The sequence below is a fragment of the Hevea brasiliensis genome, chromosome 8 (genome assembly GCF_030052815.1).
Source record: "Hevea brasiliensis isolate MT/VB/25A 57/8 chromosome 8, ASM3005281v1, whole genome shotgun sequence".
NCBI lineage: Eukaryota > Viridiplantae > Streptophyta > Magnoliopsida > Malpighiales > Euphorbiaceae > Hevea > Hevea brasiliensis.
The window spans coordinates 12,560,487-12,581,104 of NC_079500.1; the positions used below are offsets into that span (position 1 = coordinate 12,560,487).

General features: G+C 31.6%; 2 protein-coding genes across 3 annotated transcripts; both read right to left on the minus strand.

Moving 5' to 3' along the window:
- Positions 1-3,939: 3,939 nt before the first annotated feature.
- LOC110647742 (probable leucine-rich repeat receptor-like protein kinase At1g35710) lies at positions 3,940-12,142 on the minus strand. 2 transcript variants are annotated; one of them, XM_058151322.1, is made up of 2 exons: positions 9,416-12,142; positions 3,940-4,008 (listed from the first exon to the last, which is right to left on the minus strand). In XM_058151322.1, exons 1-2 carry the CDS (start codon positions 11,982-11,984, stop codon positions 3,977-3,979), a joined length of 2,601 nt encoding a protein of 866 aa, XP_058007305.1. In that variant the 5' UTR covers positions 11,985-12,142; the 3' UTR covers positions 3,940-3,976. The 2 variants fall into 2 exon arrangements, with proteins under 2 accessions (XP_058007305.1, XP_021657398.2); XM_021801706.2 differs by lacking the exon at positions 3,940-4,008 and adding an exon at positions 8,125-8,690 and having other exon boundaries at positions 9,416-12,141.
- A 2,512-nt stretch (positions 12,143-14,654) lies between these two features.
- On the minus strand, positions 14,655-17,971 carry LOC110647743 (G-type lectin S-receptor-like serine/threonine-protein kinase At2g19130). The gene is made up of 2 exons (XM_058152043.1): positions 15,893-17,971; positions 14,655-15,121 (listed from the first exon to the last, which is right to left on the minus strand). Exons 1-2 carry the CDS (start codon positions 17,884-17,886, stop codon positions 14,719-14,721), a joined length of 2,397 nt encoding a protein of 798 aa, XP_058008026.1. The 5' UTR covers positions 17,887-17,971; the 3' UTR covers positions 14,655-14,718.
- Between the last annotated feature and the right edge of the window lie 2,647 nt (positions 17,972-20,618).

Sequence of the window (20,618 nt, forward strand, 5' to 3'; positions counted from 1 at the left end):
TTGGACTTATAAAATTTCAGTTTTGGTCCTTCAAAGTTGACTTGGTCATGCTGCCAGCAGCATGACCATACAACCTCCGAATTTAACTTAATTTCCTACCATTCCCACACAACTCATTTGGTCATAATTGACCATTATTTCACTTCACAATAGGTCAAAGATATCATTTGCTCATTTCTCACATTTTTGGTTCACAAACCCTAATATTCAAAATAACTCATCCATCTCATGCATTTAATCACAATTAGTGCTCTTAATCCTAACCATTCAACTAAATAAGGTTTTTAAACTCATTCAAATCCATCAAACCATACAAAATCATACTCCCCTTCAACAGGCTGAAATTTCAGTTTGGTCCCCCCCCCCCCCATATTTTTATTTCATTTTATTAGTTTTTAAGCTCATTTCAACAACTAATTATGCATTTAAAATGGAAAATAACAAGTTAACATACTAACCTCTCTTAAAACTTCAAATCACTATCTTTAACTCTTCTTTCTTCTTATAATCTTCTTCTCAAGTTGCAATAACAAGCTCTAGTAAGGTTTTTAGGGGAGTTATGAAGGTTAAGTAAAGAAAGTTAAGCTTAAGTGTAAGCTTAAATGGAGGACCATTCATGGAGGAACAAGGGAGAAAGTGAGGCGGCAATTGGGAGAAAGAAGAAGAGATTTTTATTTTTTTTTTCTTTTCTTTTCTTTTCTTTATTTATTTTAATTTATGGAAGACCACAAAATCTAAATTAATAATTAAATTAATTAATTTATTTATGGCATCATGCATGAGGTCATGCATGATGTCATCACCTTTTTACTTTTTCATTTTCCTCTTTTTTTTTTCTATTAGTTCTTTAATTTAATTCTAGATTCCGAAATTTTCTTTTCTCCGATTTTATTTGACAGTTAGGTCAGGAGTCAGCTCTCGGGGTCAATTGACCAAATTCCCCCTCGCCGGTTCATCCCGGTTTGCAAATAATTTCATATTTCTTCCGGCTCCTGACCTAATTATTTGACTGGCTTAACAGTTCTTTTTCGTGATTTTCTCTTTTTCACTGTGTTCATAAGGGTCCTAAGGACCGCAGCGTCACATTTTACTGTTCGAAATTTGAGTTTAAAATTACTTCGCAGTCGTTCCCGAGGAAGTCACCCATCGCTGTGACTCTCGGCTCGTTTAACTTCTTATGTTCTGTTTTTTTTATTTATACTTAACTAATTGAACATTACTAATTATTTGTGTTTATGGTTTCTCTAGTTGTCTTAAGTATGGTTCTAATCCCCTTAATTGTCCGGACCGACACCGGTCACCGGAACAGTGAAATATACCAGGCTATACAAATAGAGGTGCTACAATTCTCCCCCCCTTAAATAAATTTCGTTTCGAAATTTTACCTGGTATCAATCTCTGAACAGCTGTGGGTGTTGTCTCCTCATGTCCTCCTCTCGTTCCCAAGTAGCCTCTTGGCCCGAATGATGGTTCCACAGCACTTTTACCAATGGTATCTGCTTGTTCCGTAGCTGTTTCACCTCATAAGCCAGAATCTTTATGGGTTCTTCTTCATATGTGAGGTTTGGATTTACTTCAATTTCTTCTACTGGTAGTACATGAGATGGGTCTGATCGATACCTCCTCAACATAGACACATGGAAGACATTATGTATCTTCTCCAACTCTGGAGGTAGTGCCAAACGATATGCCAAAGGACCCACTCTTTCTAGAACTACTCTCAGATGCTTGTCCCGTAGTCTTTTCAGTCTTTTCTTTCTCTTGTGTACCCTTCTTCACTGCCCCTTCTGATTCTATCCTTTCCAGTTCCAGGGCCTGTGAGATCAACTCAGCGAAATTCTGATGTCGGAAACCCACGACTTGCATCCTTAGATTCGGCCTTAACCCAGACTCAAACCTCTTACATCTGTCTCTGGGGGTGGAGACTAAGCTTCCAGTGTAGTAGCTTAACCTTGAAAAGTCTCTCTCATACTCTGCTATGGTTCTGTCTCCTTGTTTCAAACTCAAGAATTCTTGTAATTTCATATCTACATACGCATCAGGAACCCATTTCTACCTGAATTCCCTCAGGAAGTCTGTCCATGTCAACACAGGTGGCTCAACCAGGCTGTGGAGGATGGTCTTCCACCATTCATATGCATCCCCTTGGAGAAGAGATATTGAATACTCAAATTTTAATTCTTCAGTACACTGCAGCTTTCTGAAAACCCGTTCCATTCTTTCCAACCACTGTTCTGCCTCCAGTGGATCCATACTGCCTTTAAACTCGGTGGCCCCAAATTTCATCAATTTTTCATATTGCCGAGCTGAGGGCTGTGGTTGTGCTACAGGTACTTGCATCTGAACTTGAGGTGGCACATTACCCGCCATTTGCTGGAAAAATGCAGCCATTTGCTGTACAAACTGAGCAGGGAACTGCGGTGCTAGAGTAGGAGCTGGAGTGGCTGACCCACTCACGTTCTGGAGTGCTGGGGCTTCCCCTTGAACCTCAGCCTCACCATATTGTTCTTCGGAATGATCTCCTCCTTCCATTTCTTTTTCCCAAAATTTCTACTTCCTGAGATCAAACACAAGAAGGTTGACCTCCGTTAGTGCATATTCATGATGTAAATATGTCATATGTATCAATTAAAGACACTTGAGCAGTTGTACTTATCAAAGAAATATTCATATACATAGTCAAAATTTATTGAAAAACCAGGCTCTGATACCACTAAAACATGTCACACCTTACCCCTCTGTAAGGCATAACATGTTCCCGTAGAATACTTAATGAACTACCGAACTTCACCTACTGATAATTCACTAAGTACAGTACAAGAGATTTTAAAACTATTTTCTTGCATTTTGGAAGTGGTGAGCATTTTGGTAGGAATTAAAAACTATTTATTCAAAGTTTAAATACTAATAAAAATTTTTGTCCATTTTAATTTTGCCGCAAATTTTATAAAAATTTTGACAGAGTTTCGTTTGTAATTAGAGAAAACAGTTCTTCAAATACCTGAGAAAAACACTTAAAAAAATTTTTCACAACTCCCAACCTCCAATAAACCTCAAATAAACTCAATTCAATTCACTTCAAAATAATTCCACAATCCAATCAAAATTTATCATCATAAAATATTTAATAACTTCATTCACAAGGCATAAAGTATGAAATTTATAAGTACAAATATTAATTTACAGAAGGAAATCCAAAAAATAATATTATTACAATTTATTTACAACTGCTCAACTTTACATTGATACATACAACATTACTATATTTACATCAAAATTAACTACAAGGGTATAAAATAATACCCGTACAAAAAGACCGGTGTAGTTCTCAATTCAATAGCAGCTCACTCTGCTGCTTTCTCCTTGCTCTTATCTGCGACAACAAAATAAGCTATCGCTGAGTATAAAAATACTCAGTGGTGCACAATAAAAATTTGAAACGCAATACATAAATCATTCATTGATGAAACACAATTTAAATATTTCTCAAATTATCAAAGCTCATAATAACACAATTTAGTCAAATAATTTCATAAACACAGTGTTGCCAAAATCATACACAACTTAAGCCATGACACAAAATTTCCGATCAATGCCGTGTTGTACACCACGACAAAGCAATCTACAACCCCATTAATCGAAATCAATGAGGGAGGTGGCTAGCTAGCTAATGAGTACTCATCCGATCTCAACCTCAATTGGCAAGCCAGAGATGGAGGAAAATAAACGATCTCAACCCCGTAAATGGAGGAGGAATAATGTGATACTGTCATGCTAAGTGTGAACACAAAATCAATTCAAAACAATTTATTTAAATAATTTATGAGAAATTTGATCAATTTCCAAAGTCATATTTGCAATTATAAAATGGCAACACAGTACATAATTAATCACATAAGTCAAATTTTTGAGAATAAAATATTTAAACAAGAATTATTGTGCACAGACCTGACGTGAGTCGCCTCTAGGCCTTGGCTCAGTCTCTCCGAGCCTCCAAGTCTTTTTTAGCTGAAACACACAGTTTTATAGTGTTTCAGTACCATATCTTAGCATAAATCCAAAAATAAATTTAACTTCACTTTTACCTAGCTTTATTGTGCTAAACTCTACGTTCTTGAAATTTTTGTGTTTCGGGTTACTATTCACTATACTATTCAAGTCAATTTGTTGACTTTTTAAGGCTTAATAGGTATGGGAACTCCAACTTCACCCACATACCACATTTTGGTCATTAAATTTGTTAGTTTTGGTCATTTTCTCAAAGCTTAAGTCCTTTTGGCAAAATTGTCAAATTTTCAGTTTTGGTGCTCCTAGTTGTACTGTTCCATTGGTAATTTTACTGTTGGAATTTGGCAAAACTTCCTTCATAGAAATTATTTCTTATTGTCTTAAGTTTATTCGCATTTTTGAATCACCCCAATTAGAGTTTTGTAGCTCAAGTTATGGCCATTTGAACCATGGCTGCCGGATTGGAAACAACCCAGATTTTCTGGGCAATTTTGGTGCTGGCAGTTTTGGGTCACCAACTTGAGGTGGCCAAATTACTTGGTTGCTGGCAGAATTTGGACTTGTGTTCTTCATGAAAGTTTTAAGTCTATATCTCATCTAACCTCTGGTAAAATTTCAGGTCATTTTGACCTGTCTAACTCGAGTTATGACACTGTTCATTTGGTCGGTTTATGTGATGTGCATCGCTCTTATCCAACTTTGGTCAATTGGTTCACTAAGTTTTGGTCACTTTTTGGGCATGGTTCCTAAATGAAAATTGTGTCATTTTATGTTTATTTTCATCCCCAATTGGTATATTATTGGACTTGTAAAATTTCAGTTTTGGTCCTTCAAAGTTGACTTGGTCATGCTGCCAGCAGCATGACCATACAACCTCCGAATTTAACTTAATTTCCTACCATTCCCACACAACTCATTTGGTCATAATTGACCATTATTTCACTTCACAATAGGTCAAAGATATCATTTGCTCATTTCTCACATTTTTTGCTCACAAACCCTAATATTCAAAACCCTAACTCATCCATCTCATGCATTTAATCACAATTAGTGCTCTTAATCCTAACCATTCAACTAAATAAGGTTTTTAAACTCATTCAAATCCATCAAACCATACAAAATCATACTCCCCTCCAACAGGCCGAAATTTCAGTTTCGTCCACACTCACCCACCCAAATATTTTTATTTCATTTTATTAGTTTTTAAGCTTATTTCAACAACTAATTATGCATTTAAAATGGAAAATAACAAGTTAACATACTAACCTCTCTTAAAACTTCAAATCACTATCTTTAACTCTTCTTTCTTCTTGTAATCTTCTTCTCAAGTTGCAATAACAAGCTCTAGTAAGGTTTTTAGGGGAGTTATGAAGGTTAAGTGAAGAAAGTTAAGCTTAAGTGTAAGCTTAAATGGAGGACCATTCATGGAGTAACAAGGGAGAAAGTGAGGCGGCAATTGGGAGAAAGAAGAAGAGATTTTTGTTTTTTTTTTTCTTTTCTTTTCTTTATTTATTTTAGTTTATGGAAGATCACAAAATCTAAATTAATAATTAAATTAATTAATTTATTTATGGCATCATGCATGAGGTCATGCATGATGTCATCACCTTTTTATTTTTTTCATTTTCCTCTATTTTTTTTTCTATTAGTTCTTTAATTTAATTCTCGATTCTGAAATTTTCTTTTCTCCGATTTTATTTGACAGTTAGGTGAGGAGTCAGCTCTCGGGGTCAATTGACCAAATTGCCCCTCGCCAGTTCATCTCGGTTTGCAAATAATTTCATATTTCTTTCGGCTCCCTGACCTAATTATTTGACTGGCTTAACAGTTCTTTTTCGTGATTTTCTCTTTTCCACTATGTTCATAAGAGTCCTAAGGACCGCAGCGTCACATTTTACGTTTCGAAATTTGAGTTTAAAACGACTTCGCAGTCGTTCCCGAGGAGGTCACCCATCGCTGTGACTCTCGGCTCGATTAACTTCTTATGTTCTGTTTTTCTTATTTATACTTAACTAATTGAACATTACTAATTATTTGTGTTTATGGTTTCTCTAGTTGTCTTAAGTATGGTTCTAATCTCCTTAATTATCCGGACCGATACCGGTCACCGGAACAGTGAAATATACCAGGCTATACAAATAGGGGTGTTACAGGATTAGCCGGAATCGGCTTGGGAAGTCGAAGTGGTGCACTATGCGTGTAAGGGGAGAAAGGGAGAGTTTTCCGATGATCTGGAGGGCGGTCTGTGGCAGAGAAGGGTAGAGGTGGTGCACCGGCGTGTGGGGGAGGGCTGGGTGGCAGCGGCTAGGGGTGAGGAGGAGAGAGGAAAGAGAAAACGGGGAGAGAAGAAGAGAGGGTTGGCGCGATGCGAGAGGAAGAAGAAAAAGATAGGGCCAGTCCGATTCGATCGGGCCCATCCGATTAGATTAGATTTGGCCGGTCCGATTCCGGATATCCGAAATTGAATTTTTACTCTGCATTGGGACAAAAAACGAGGCCCAAAAATTCCGAAAAAATTTTAAAAAACTCAAAAAAATTCGTAGAGTCTAAATATATTTTTAGTTTTGCCACGTGGTCTTTAAAAAATTTTTAAAAATTATCAAAGTTTTATATTTTCAAAAAATCGAACCCGATTTCAAAAATTTGAAAATTTTCAAATAATTTTTTCAAAATTTAAATAAAATAAAATATTAATAGTTACCTATAAAATAATAAATTTAAAAATTAGGGGTGTTACAGGTGAGACATCAATAGACAGACACTTCGCTAAGCCCTTTTTTTTTTATTACCAGAGGTAAAGAAACACACACGGTTAAAATAAATCATTTGCAAGATAAAAATTGAACTCTTCCATTCTAAATATGAGAATTAAGATTGAGCTAAATAACAATTAATTAATTTTATGAACAAAAACTTTGGGTAAAGGAATATCTCCATCCCAAAATCAAGGAGAGTCTAAATATTATTGAAAATTTATAATGGGGCTTACATATTGCCCAAACAACAATTAGTAGGATTCTAACTTAAGATAAAGTGCATCGAGAACTAAATCTTTAATTATTGAATCCATCCTTAATGTGCAATTTTTTTTTATTAAAAAACTTTCTTCAAGATAGTGATGGTAACATATTTTGTAGAAAGCTTATTATTAGAATCCAAATTAAATTCAAATTAGAAAAAAAAAAAAAAGATAAGGTAGGAAGTTTAGTAAAATTTAAATTAGGAATTTAATAATAAAAAGTTTCAAAAGGAATAGGTTTTAATAGCTTATATATATGTATAGTTAGTTAGCTATTCAGGATTAGAAGGATTTTGTTGTGTAAAATTTCAAAGATTAAGAGATCTTATTTTATATTTTTAAGTTCAGAGATGATTCTACTACAACTCCTAAAATTCAGAGATAACCCTTGAAATTTATCCCATTTTTAAATGTATAAATAATTTTTGTTCCAGGTAATTTGTTTTGATTAAATTCGAAGAATAATCGGAAAAGGGGGAATAAATGCACAATCTTTCTGAAACACGAATGAAGTTGACCCAAGATCCCATATCACCCTGAAGGTCTAATAGGAAACAAAATCTTGGCAAATTAATTAAGTAAAAGATAGTTGATTAAGCTGTTATAGTATCCTTCAAAATTATATTTAAGAAAGAGCAAGTGGGTATGAGTGAGATTTTCTACAATTCTTTGGGATTGCAAACTAAATTGAAAAATCATATCATACCGTATCCAAATTTAAAAAGAATCGTTACTATATGAACTAAATATACTAAACTTATATTTATTAGTTTGGTTTAGTTCAATTCTATAGATTGAATGGTTGAATAAACTCAAGCGGAAATAAGTTTTTTTAGGATGTAATTAGATATCAAACTCAAAATTTCATAGTTTTGATGATAATTACTTTTAATATTACTAAATTAAAGCTCCTTAGTGGATAAAATTTTTTTATTCATAATTAACTCTAATTGAAGTTCAAATTCAAAAATTCATAGACTTAAAAATGATTTCAACAGCATTAAATTAAGACTTTTTAGTGGGTAAAAAGAATTTATTTTTAGTACCATTTGGCTCAATATTTGAGTTCCCTGAAAAAAGAAGATTCCATGCATTCCTTCTAATGAGAAGAATTCTTTTTTGGTCTCTATAGATTGAGTCCTTAACTAACAACCAATGTCCTATTAATACCAATACCAAAGACAAAGTACACAAACATATACAACCATTGCAAATTAGCTTTAAAAAGGATAAAGTCTTCTAAAGTATTAGCCATTGGCACTTCCCTAAACCAATATTTCTGCCAACTGTATTGCAGAGAATGTCTTTGTTAATGGAATCCATTTAGCTACTAACTCCAAAGAAACTTGTCGCATGGTTGGCCGAGATTGTGGATTGATATTCAAGCATGCAAATGCAAGTTTTGCAATGTAAATTACTTCCTTAGCAACTTTGTTTTCAGGAGGTGGAAGGCGTTGGTCGATTACATCCTTCACTAGTGTATGTTGATCAATCGATAAGAATGATGATGAGGAGGAGAATGAAGATGAAGATGATGGTAATGGTGATGTTGAAAGAAATGGGATAAGATCACTTGGATGTCTTCCCATTAGAATTTCTAACGTTACCATTCCAAAGCTATAGATATCACACTTTTCATTCACTTTCATCGTGTAAGCTAACTCTGCAACAAGAAAAAGAAAATTGTCACCATAACAATTAATTATACTTTTTCTTATTAAAATAAGTTCTAATCATGACATTTAGAACCTCATCTTGCTGCAAGTTTACATTGTTTTTGTTGGAAGTTGATGAGAGTTTTGATGAAAGATTAGATGAAAATCTTAGTGTGCAAAAAAAGAAACATGGCCATACCTAAGTATGGGCATATGTTGACTAAAGCAAGCAATGTTTCTCAATAAAAGAGAAGAGCTTGCTGCTGGATATAAAGGGAGTGCAGAGAGAATGTGAAAGCTGTGAGAGTTGGAGAGCTAAGAAAAAGAAGAAGAAGAAAAATGAGAAAAAAAATCTACGTGTTTGTTTGTATATCCTCTGTTTTTTAGCAATGAAATTTGAGTTTATCTTCTCTCCAACCTGTCTCTTGTTGTTATGTTAATTTTGAGTTTTTGCAATGTCTTTTTAAAAAAGCCAGGAATCCAGCTTTTCGTTCCTTAGTTTTGTCTGCTGCACATTCTGCAAAATTTATGTTTCTATTTTATGTTCTTGAGTTTTGTTTTGAGCTCTCCTCTCCATCTCCTTTGTTTTCCAACAGTATTCTAGTTAGATTGATCCACAAATCCTACAAAAAAGAACTCTTGTTGCTACATTTGATAGGCCGTAATGCAATGCAATGCAATCAAAGAACATTATCAATTGATTAATATATAGTAGTTGAAGTAAGATATGCACCTGGAGCAGTGTAGCCAAATGTTCCTGCAAAAGGAGAAAAGTTGGAGGAGTTAGGCATTAAGAGCCTAGCTGTGCCAAAATCTGAGATATGAGCTTCAGAATCTGAATCCAAAAGAACATTGTTGCTAGAAATGTCTCCATGAATAATTGGAGGAAAGCAATGGTTGTGCAAAAAGGACAATGCATTAGCCATTCCTTTAATGACATTTAGTCTCTTGACCCAATCCAATTCCCTTGCTTGTTCTTCATTACTTAAAATCATTCTGAGACTTCCTCTTTCCATGAATTCATAAACCAGAAATGAAAGTTTAGGATGCGAACAGAAACCATATAACCTCACTATGTTTCGATGGCGGATATTCATCAACACATCAATCTCATTTCTAAATGCTTTCAAGTTAGCTATCTCCCCACCATCTTGTGATTGATGGAATTTCTTGACAGCAACCATCTGACCTGTTGGCAGCACAGCTTTGTAAACAACTCCATGTCCTCCAGTCCCAATGCAATAGTTGGAGTTGAAATCCGCTAACGCCTCAATAATGTTTTCATATTGCATTCCATGATCTTGGCTCCATATTGAACGGACATTTTCTTTTCTTGCTCCGGTCGAGCTGGCTTTCTTATTTCTGGCTCTGCAGATAAAGAAACTTCCAAGCATTGCAGAAGTTAGAAAGAAACTGCCCACAAGAGGAAAAACAATCAAATCCATAACATTGTTGCCCTCTTTCCAAGTGTTTCTGTGGTTAAGAACATGGATAGCACAAGCCTTCAGACCAGTGGAATTGCCACAGAAATTCGAGTTGTTTCGAAGTGCCTCGAATGGAGCCTCACGAAAGGCTTTAATATTGGGGACATGACCCTCAAACTCATTGTAAGATACATCCACCATTGTCAAGCTTAACAAATTATCAAAAGTGGTAGGAATGGAACCTGACAGCGTATTATGCGAGAGGTTCAACAGCTCCAGTCTTTGCAGCTCTCCGAACTCTTGTGGTATCTTCTCTATTAGCAAATTTTCACTGAAATCAAGACTCTCAAGAGAGTGTAGATTGCCAATCTCCGATGGAATACTCTCTGTAAATTTGTTCCTGCTAAGATTCAAGAACAATAGATTTGAGCATTCCCCAAGCTGTTTAGGAATTGCTCCACTTAAATTATTTGCTGCCAAGTTAATACATTCAAGATCAGATAACCTTCCTATTTCTGGAGGAATACTGCCTGAAAGAAGGTTATTGTCTAGAGCGAGGTCGATAAGCATCAATTTTAACAACCCCTTAGGAATTTTCCCACCTAGATGATTGGAAGAAAGATCAATTGAACGCAGTTGAGTTGCGTTTCCAAGCTCAGATGGTATTTCACCAGAGAGATTATTCTTTGAGATTTTCAGGGTTGTCAGATTATGGAAAAGACTCCAATTCCATGTAAGCTCACCATAGAATTTATTTTCACTCAAATCTATATAGTTCAAATTTGGGTATACGCCAAACACTTCAGATATATTTCCCGTAAGCTGGTTCCTCTCTAGCCTCACTCTCACTAAGCTACTACAGTTTCTCAAGCTTTTGGGGATAGGACCTGTAAAATCATTGTCAAAAGTCGCAAAATAAATAAGTAATCCACCAACGCATATGTTTTGGGGTAAATGGCCACTTAATCTATTAGAGAATACTATAAAAGATCTCAAACAAGTCATATTGTTCATCTCTATAGGTAGAGTTCCAGAAAGCTTGTTGACATCAAGGAAAAGAGTTGACAGGTTTGTCAAGTTTCCGATGGAAGTGGGGATAGTACCAGTAAAATTGTTATCTGATAAGCTAAGGTGAGAAAGAGATGTCAACATTCCAACTTCTTCAGGAATAGAACCTGAAAATTGATTCCTCCCAAGATGAAGGATTGCTAACTTTGTCAAGTTTCCAATAAAACTTGGGATTGGACCACTAAGACAATTGTCTGACAATTCCAGGACAGTAAGAGATCTCAACATTCCAATTTCTTGAGGTATAGAGCCAGTAATACTGTTAAAAGACAAGTCAAGGAAATTGAGCTTGGAAAGATACCTAATTTGTGAAGGGATAGTACCATTTAAGGAATTGTTGCTAAGGTTGAGATTGATGAGATTGGGAAAGGACAAGAAAGTGATGATAAGACTCTCAAGTGTACCTTTCAACCCAGAATTAGTAAGACTCACATAGGCGACACTTCCAGCCTTATTGCACTGAATTCCAGACCAATTGCAAGGGGCTTCTCCAGTAGTCCAGGAAAACAGGAGAGCTTGGCTTTGATTGTCAAGACTGGCCTTCCATCTTAGAAGGGCCTCTGCTTCCTTTGCCACCTGTGCTACTTCATTTTTATTAGCTTCAAATGGAGTTGCAAAAGCAGCTAATGCAAAGGAATGAGAAATGATCAAAATGGGAACAAAGTAGCAGAAAATGGACCATGGTTTTTCTAATAAGGATGCCATGAACATACTTATCAAAAGCCCTGAAGGAAAGATTTGTTTTGGGACTTGGATATCTTTCAGCAGGTCCCAAGTCCAGACTATATATTTGGGTCTTACGCGAAGCATTCCATAGAGTAATACAATTTTTAGAACACTACCTTCTGCTGCTGGTGGCTATGGAAACTACAGAGTCAAAGTGGAAGCGTCAGATCATTCAGTTTTTCAGGTTGGTTCATGTTCCTTTTGACTATGGCGGCGTTCTTTGCATCAATATGTCATAATTCGTAAGAGAGTGATCCATCTACATCGGTTTAGGAACACTCGCATCCTTTTTTTTTTTTTTTTTTTTTTTTTTTTTTTGTGGTTCAGATTATTACATACATTTTTTTGTCAATGTTATATTATTATTTATTTAAATTCTTTCTGTGGTTCAGTTTATTATTTATATTTTTATTTAAAAATAAAAAAAAAATTATTAGCAATTAATGTGAAATTGTATATCATTTATCATTTTTAATTCAATTTATTTTTGTAAGATTATGTAATTATTTTACAAATATGAAACACAGATAATTAAAAAAGAAAAACACTAATAAATTAAATTTATGAGATGAACTGTATTATTATTAAAAAGTAAATAAATTTTTTATTTACAGAAAAGTTTTAATTTTATACAAAATTTTAATTCTGACTTATATATTTATATAAAAAGATAATTTTGTAAAATAATTATTTCACAAAATATATTAAATTAATAAAAATTGATACTTAAAAATAAATATAAAATTATTATTTTTTTTTATAAAATGATGTAATTTGATATTTTTTTTAAGCTAGTAACAATGAGTTGAATATAGTTGTTTATATATTTTTATTTTTTCAAGTCTCACCATTTTTATTGTAATTTAATATTTTTTTATAAATAATTAGTTTTTAAAAATAAAATACTACTTTACATAAAAATTTATGAGCAAATGTATAAAGTTTATAAATTTAAAATTTTTAAATAAATTTATTTTATTTTATTTTAAACAAAATATCGTAAATTTTCCTTTAATAAAAATATTCACTCTAAAAATCTTAAAATATTTATATATAATTATTATTTCACATACGTATTAATTTATGAAAAATACTATATGATTTATTAACTCACCAATATATATTTGAAAACATAGTTATTAATTTATGCAAAATACTGTATGATTTATTAAAATTTGTTCCAAATTACATGTACTTATTTTAAATTTGATTATTATCATTATTATTCATATATTTTAACTTATATATTTTAATTAATAATTTATATAAATATATTTTGATTAATAATTATATTATAAATTTAATTATCATATAATATATTTAAATTGTATAAATATTATTAAATATATACTATATTTAATTAATTATTTATATAAAATGAGATTAAATAACAAGTATTTAATATATAAAATTTAAACTAATCATAAATATTATTTTTTAAAATTAAATTATTCTCAATTAATTTTTAAAATTAAATTAATCTCAAACTTGATTATATATTATAATTTATTTCAATAGGATTGAATTGAATCGAGTTTGTCATCCCTAAACCGAACAGGGAGCACTAAAAAGTAAAATTTTCATTTGCGCCAAAGTGTATAAACATCTAACCAATAGATAACTATTTTTTAAGTGAAACTTATTATGATTTTAATCATAATAATAATTGATAATTGACTGAGCATATATATATGAGTGCATACACTTGAGTGCAGGTAAGAATTACTCACACCATAGATTTTAAGCGCCTAATTTTATTTAAGGTAGCTCTAAAAAATAAATTTACTTTCTAATTACTTAAAAGATTGTTTCATTGTTATTTTTATTTTAATATATTTTATTTTTACTGTATCTTTTATTTTTTTATATAATTATGAGCATATTTTTTTCATCTCGTTAAAGGGTAATAAAATAAATCATTAAATTTGAGTTTTTTTTAATAGAAATCAGATTTGAGCTAAAATAAAGACATATAAGTACTTCCTTTGCAAAATCTTAAAGTTCTGTCTTCTTTCTTTGATAAATTTTAAGAAGATGAGTTGCAATAGATCAAAGGTTGGCTATAATTAAATGGGAAAATTTATTATTTAATTATATATTTTAATAAAATTAATTATTTAATTTTTTTATTTTGAAAAATATATTATTTAGTTTCTTTATTTTTAATCCATGAACTGTTTAATTTCTTCTGATATTTTAAAGCAATTTTTTTAACTCAAATTATTAAGTCCCTTTTATTTGAATAATATAACTATTTAGTCTTAATAATTTTAAATTCATCAATTATTCACTCTTTGTAATTTGAATAATACAATTATTATCTCTCATTTGACTAATTTAACTAACAAAATAGTTACTTTTAAATAACCTAAGGGATTAAACAGATTACAAGCCCAAAATAGAAAAGATTAATTACAAAATAGAAGAATTGAGTAATTAGCTTTGTTAAAATATATAAAATAAATAGTAATTTTTCTAATAAAATATCAGTGACAATGTCTATGCATAGAGATTATTAGATAGAGATTTTATTTATCTTAAAAACAAGAGTCTCACTTTTTTAAAATTAAAAATAATTAATTTTTTAAATATAAAAAAATACTAATTTTTAGTACTCCAATATATCCATTAATTAGCTCGTCTATGCATGCTCCTTGCAGAATCAAACGATAATAAATGAAGAGAGAAACATTATATTCATACATTGCTTCTAAATAACACAAAAAAGAAGAAAAAATGTAATAGCTTGGTAAGTGGTACAATGACCTTAAACTTTCACATTTGATCTGATTATTTATTTATATTCAACTATAAGTAATCATGAACTCAGCATACCCCCTTCAGGCCTCCAGCTAAGCTGCTCAAGTGATCTTGGAATTGGAGGCAGGTTCACGTCCAAAACCCCTTGAAGAATATAAACTATCTCACCCATTGATGGCCTTTGTGTTATATCATCTTGGATGCACCAGCAAGCTACTTTACACACTCTTGTAAGCTCGTCCACATTAGCATTTCCCTGCAAAAATGGGTCTACTAGGCTAAGCACATCGCCATTTTCGTTTATTAATCTGGCAACTCGAATTGGGAAGTATTTCGTTTTTCCATTTTTAGATTGCTCAGAGTTTCTCCTTCCTGATACAAGCTCCAAAAGCACCATCCCGTAGCTATAAACGTCGGCTTTTGCTGTCACGGCTTCCCCTGAAATCCACTCTGGTGCAAGACTATGTAGCACGGAAATGGAAACGCGGACACGGGGAAACGCGGAAACGAAAAACGGCATTTTCAAAAATATAGGAAACGGAAACGTGGGGGAAACGCGTAAATATAAAAAATATAGGGATATATTTATAAATAAATAATATATATATATACATATATATATATTTGAAAGTTTTAGTTATAACAAATTTAAATATTAAAATAAGAAAAAAATAATGAAATTAATTAATTAATTAGATTATTTATATATTTATAATTATAAATAATTGAAATAATAAATATATAGAATAATAAAATTAATATTAAAATGCTGAAAATAAAAGGTCGAGAGTTTTAATATAGTGAAAATTGAAAAAAAAAATGATTAAAAAAAAATCAAACAGGAGATTCGGGCAAGGAGCAGAGACATGAAGGAGCAGCGCCAGCAAGGGAGGCTGATTGGCAGAGCAGCATCGGATGGGGAAGGAAGCAGAGACCAGTCACCTCCCATCGCCAGCGCACGACGCCGCACCACCAGGTACTCCTCCTCCTTCTGCTCTTCCTCTTCTTCTTCTTCTTCTTCTTTTTTCTTTGCCTTCTCCTTTCTTCCCGGAGGTGCGACTTTTTTTGTTTTTTTTTTTTAAAGAAACGCGTGTCCGGCGAAGGAAACGCGTTTCCAATTTCAAGGAATTACGGAAACGGCCCGGAGACGTTTCCTCGCCGTGTCCTAACGTTTCCGGCAAGGAAACGTTTCCGGAACAGGGAAACGCTCCCGCCTCCCGTTTCCGTGCAACCTAGGTGCAAGATAGCCTATTGTCCCTCTCATGGGTGTTAGGACCCTGCTAAAATCCCGCCCAAAAAGCTTTGCCACACCGAAATCTGCCAATTTCGGACAAAATCCATTGTCTAAAAGGATGTTTTCTGGCTTTATGTCGCAGTGCACAATGCAGTCCCTGCATTCCTCGTGGAGATAAGCCAACCCTTTAGCTGTTCCCAATGCTATATTGTACCTTGTTTTCCAGTTTAAAATGATAGAATCCCTTCCCTCGAAAAGACAGGAATCAAGAGAACCATTTGGCATGTAGTCATAGACCAACAACTTTCTGGTGCCTTCAGAGCAAAACCCACGAAGGCGAACAAGATTGACATGTTGAATTATTCCTAGTGTGCTGACTTCCATGCGGAATTCCTTATCTCCTTGGCTGATTCTTTCGATCTTCTTCACCGCTATGACGCTTGAATCAGGCAATGTTCCTTTAAAAACAGAACCAAAACCTCCTTCGCCCAGTTTTTCTGAGAAATTATTTGTTGCTTTTTTCAAGTATCTATACCCAAAAGCCTTCAATAAGCCCTCCTCTGTTTTCCCTGCTTTGATTGCTCTGTTTCTCCTCCTGAAAATTACAAACAGAACAATGCGGATGAGAGCCACTGCTGTCACCCCAAAGCTGGCAACAACACCCCAGACTATTCCCTTGCTATTCTTAGAACTTGAAAACTCAGAAGCTGCAATCCTGACATAAAGAGTACTTCCAGTGAAGTCAAAATCTGCAAGCTGCTGTAAAAACACGAGATCTCCAAACCAAATTGAACACTGGGTGTTGTCAAAAGCATAAGCAGTACAATAACAATTATTCAAGCAGTTTGATTTGCATTCTTGAGCACTCCCAACATCCAGTGGTTGTGGATCTGCAGGCAATAAAATGTTGTAACTTTCCAAAAAATGATCACTTTTGCAATTAACAAGACTAGAATACCCACGGTGCAGAGTTGCATTCCTCTTGCACCCGCCAGAATATACCTCTGACTTCCATTCATCTGCGAAATTGGGAACAAAACCTGCCAAACAATGACAGGGAGGCACGAATATCATTGTGCAGACCCCAAACGCCCCACAGCGAGCATACACCTGACATGGCCAACTTGGTTGTTCCCAAAACAAACTCCATTGGCCAGCAGGCTCTAACCATGAAGTTTGCTGAATCTGCCCTCCAACATCCATCACAAATCGAGAAAAGATGGAAGAGTTGTATAGAGAATAGGTGATATAGCTCTCTTTGTCATTGTCAACACAAGTGATGTTATCTATATATTTCATTCCCATTTCTGGATCTACGTCGAAAAGTTCTCCGTTCCAGCGCCCGCTCTTCCAGTACTGTCTAGACATATTGAAAAGGGCGATAAATCGACTGGTTTCATTTAGGTCTAGTTGTAAAGAGAAGGGGCCTGGTGCAGGATCTTCTATGTTTTTCCATGAAACGAGACGGGTATACTCTCCAGTAACTTTGCTCAATCTAATCTTAACACCAGGTAGCCATGTATCAGTGGGATGATCAAAACTCTGCCATAATGGCTCCGACGAACTAGACCCATCTCTCAAAACAAGATTTCCTTCATCGAGAAGTACTGCTTCCATAGAATTTGAAGCAGCAGTGCTCAAATTTGTTGACCAAACAGGGATTTTAGACCCATCAAAGAGAACTAAGTTACCCAATGATATTCTTAATTCTGAAGAATATTTATCAGTTACTGGTTTCTCTCTATTTGCCACCCAAACTGTGGTCTGTCTAGACACTTTTTTGTACCACATGCCTACATAGTAATTTGAAGACTTACCTGGCTTGAAGAAACCCAGTGCAAAGACTCCTCCAGCAGAGACAATGGTGTGGTCACCAGAGAGAGATTGATTTGCAGAGATTCTATCAGCTCCAAGGGAGAAATGTAGCCAGAGAGAGAAACACATAAAGAGCACAGACTGTATGAACCACCATGGATTTTTGCTAATATCCATTGTTGCAAAAGAATTAAGTTATCCAAGGACCAAGAGGTGAGAACTGAGCTGCCATAAAAGTTTTAGAACACAAGTAATAGACCCAAGGGTGAGGCTAAAAGTTTTCTTGGTAAATTAGTAAAATGGGCTAATATAATATTTATCCATGAAATTTAACCATAAATTAATAAAAAAATATAGAAAAAAATTATTTTAATCATTTTAATTTTAAATACATTATATCACATTGCACATATTTAATAAATTTATAAATTATAATTATAAATGCATATATTTTAAATTAAATATTTTTAATGATTTGGAACATGATGCACATTAGAGATTTTAATAAAAAATAATATTTTTTGTATTTTAAGATAATATATATATAATTATATTTTAAGTTTAAATATAATATATAAATGTCAATTAAGATAATCTGATTGATTTTTTTCAACTTTAATAGACAGATTTTAAATTAGATTATTTCATTTTCATAGTGAGAAAGACATTCAGTATTTGATAATTTTGGAACCCATTTTAAGTCAAAACTTGTTAGCTGATTCTTTACGTTTCGATAAATAAACAAATAAAAACTTAATAGTCAAAGGCAAGGATTAATCCATCGGTCCTTATGAAGTGGAAGTCGTGGTCAGAGTATGCAGGGTGCAGTAGGTGGTCAATTTGATAAGTTTAAAAAAGTAAAATTGTTGGGCAATTAACATGGTACTTGTCAATTATAATTTATATTAGTTCTATTTTTAAAATTATTTCTCATCAATTAATTATTAATTTAATTTTATTTTTTATTTTAATAATATTATTTTTTATTTAACTTTAAGATAAATATTATTAATATTTTTTATTTTTTTATTTATAATTTTAATATTTTATTTATCATATTTAATTTTATTAAAATATTTTTTATTAATAATATAAAATATAAAATATGTATCTATATTTAAAAACTTAAAATTAATTATAAGTTTTCCTATTAACAATAATAATTACTTTATTATTTTATCTATATTTTAAAAATTATTTAATTATTTTAAAAAAATTAATTATTTTCTTATTTTAATAATAAAATAAATAGTATAATATAATATATTAATAATTATATATTTATTTTAATAATATAATAAATAATATAATATATTAATTTAATAATTATATATTTAATTTAATAATAAAATAAATAATATAATGTAATAAATTTATAATTTTATATTTATTTAAATAATAAAATAAATTATATGACATATACCTTTATTAGTCATTTTACATATCAATAGGAACGGCTAAATATAATTTTACCAAACACATAAGATAAATCAACTATATCAGCTAATAATAATAGCTATCAACTAACAGTTATCAGTTATATTTAACGATTAAACCAAACAGGCCATAAGTGTAGTAAGTGTCGGTGTACACCATTTTTAAAAATGTGAGCTCCATCTTTTTATAATTAAATAAAAAAATTATTTTATTATATTTAAGAGCATTTTTTTTAATATTTTCAAGATACACAATAATTAGCTAAAATTATATTTCTCCAATTTAAAATTAAAATTAATTAAAATCGATTTTTTTATTTTTTAAAAAAGAAAAATTTTAAAAATTTGATTGATAGATTTAATTAAAATCAAAACAAATTATATCAAAATAGAAATTGAAACTATAACCGAGAGACTTTTATGTTTAACAAGTTAAAATAAGTTAAATTTTTATCGAGTTAAATCTCGAGCAGTTCATAAGTGATTTGATTCATTTATGCTCTACTCATTTATAATTTGATTCTTTGTAAAATTTCACTTTTTTAGTATTTGAAAGGAAATTTAAAAAATATAAATAATTAATTTTTAATTTAATTGAAAAAAAAAATAATCTTTTAAATTATTCAAATATGAGTTTATTAATTTTTTTTAATTAAATTAATAAAAAAATTAAATTCTTAAAATTTTTTATTAATTTTTTAAAAAATAAATATAAAAATCTATTCAGAATATACTCATATTTAAACTAATCTAAATTAATATTATTTGTCACAATCAAAAGCATAAAAAATTGTTTTTTTTTCGCCTTTAAAACTCTCACTTATTCTTATTACATGTACATTTTATCACAATTTTAATTATAATGCACTAATTTCATCACGTTACTAATTTTTTTTTTTTATTATTCCTATAAAAATAATGATAAATTAAATAATGATAAATTATTTTTATCGCAATAAACAGTAAGTGATGAAATTGAGAGTGCATTTGGAATCACTTTTGTTTTTGGTTTTTCTTTTTTTTTTTTTTTTTCTTCCTTTAAAAACTAAAAACTTATTCGGTTGATTTTTTTTTTCATTTTTTTCTTGTTTATTTTAAAACGTGGCAACCAATATGAGAAACAATCAAATTTGGTTTACATATTAAACTTTTCTAAATTCATTCAAATTACTTAATAATTATAATAGTAAATTTTATTTAAATTTATTAAATTAAGTAATGGTTTATAATGAACCTTTTTATTATTATTCTTTATTTTTAATAGTATAGAAAGAAACTAATATATTATTATAATTAATATTACTTTTCATTCTAAAATTTATTTATTTTTTAATTTGTAAACAAATATAAACTATTCTTATTTATTTTTCTAGTCACATGAGAAACTTAAGAAAATAAACATAAAACAAAAAATTATAAACAATTTTTAATTTTTAAAATTTTAAAAAATACAATAATAACAGACATATCCTG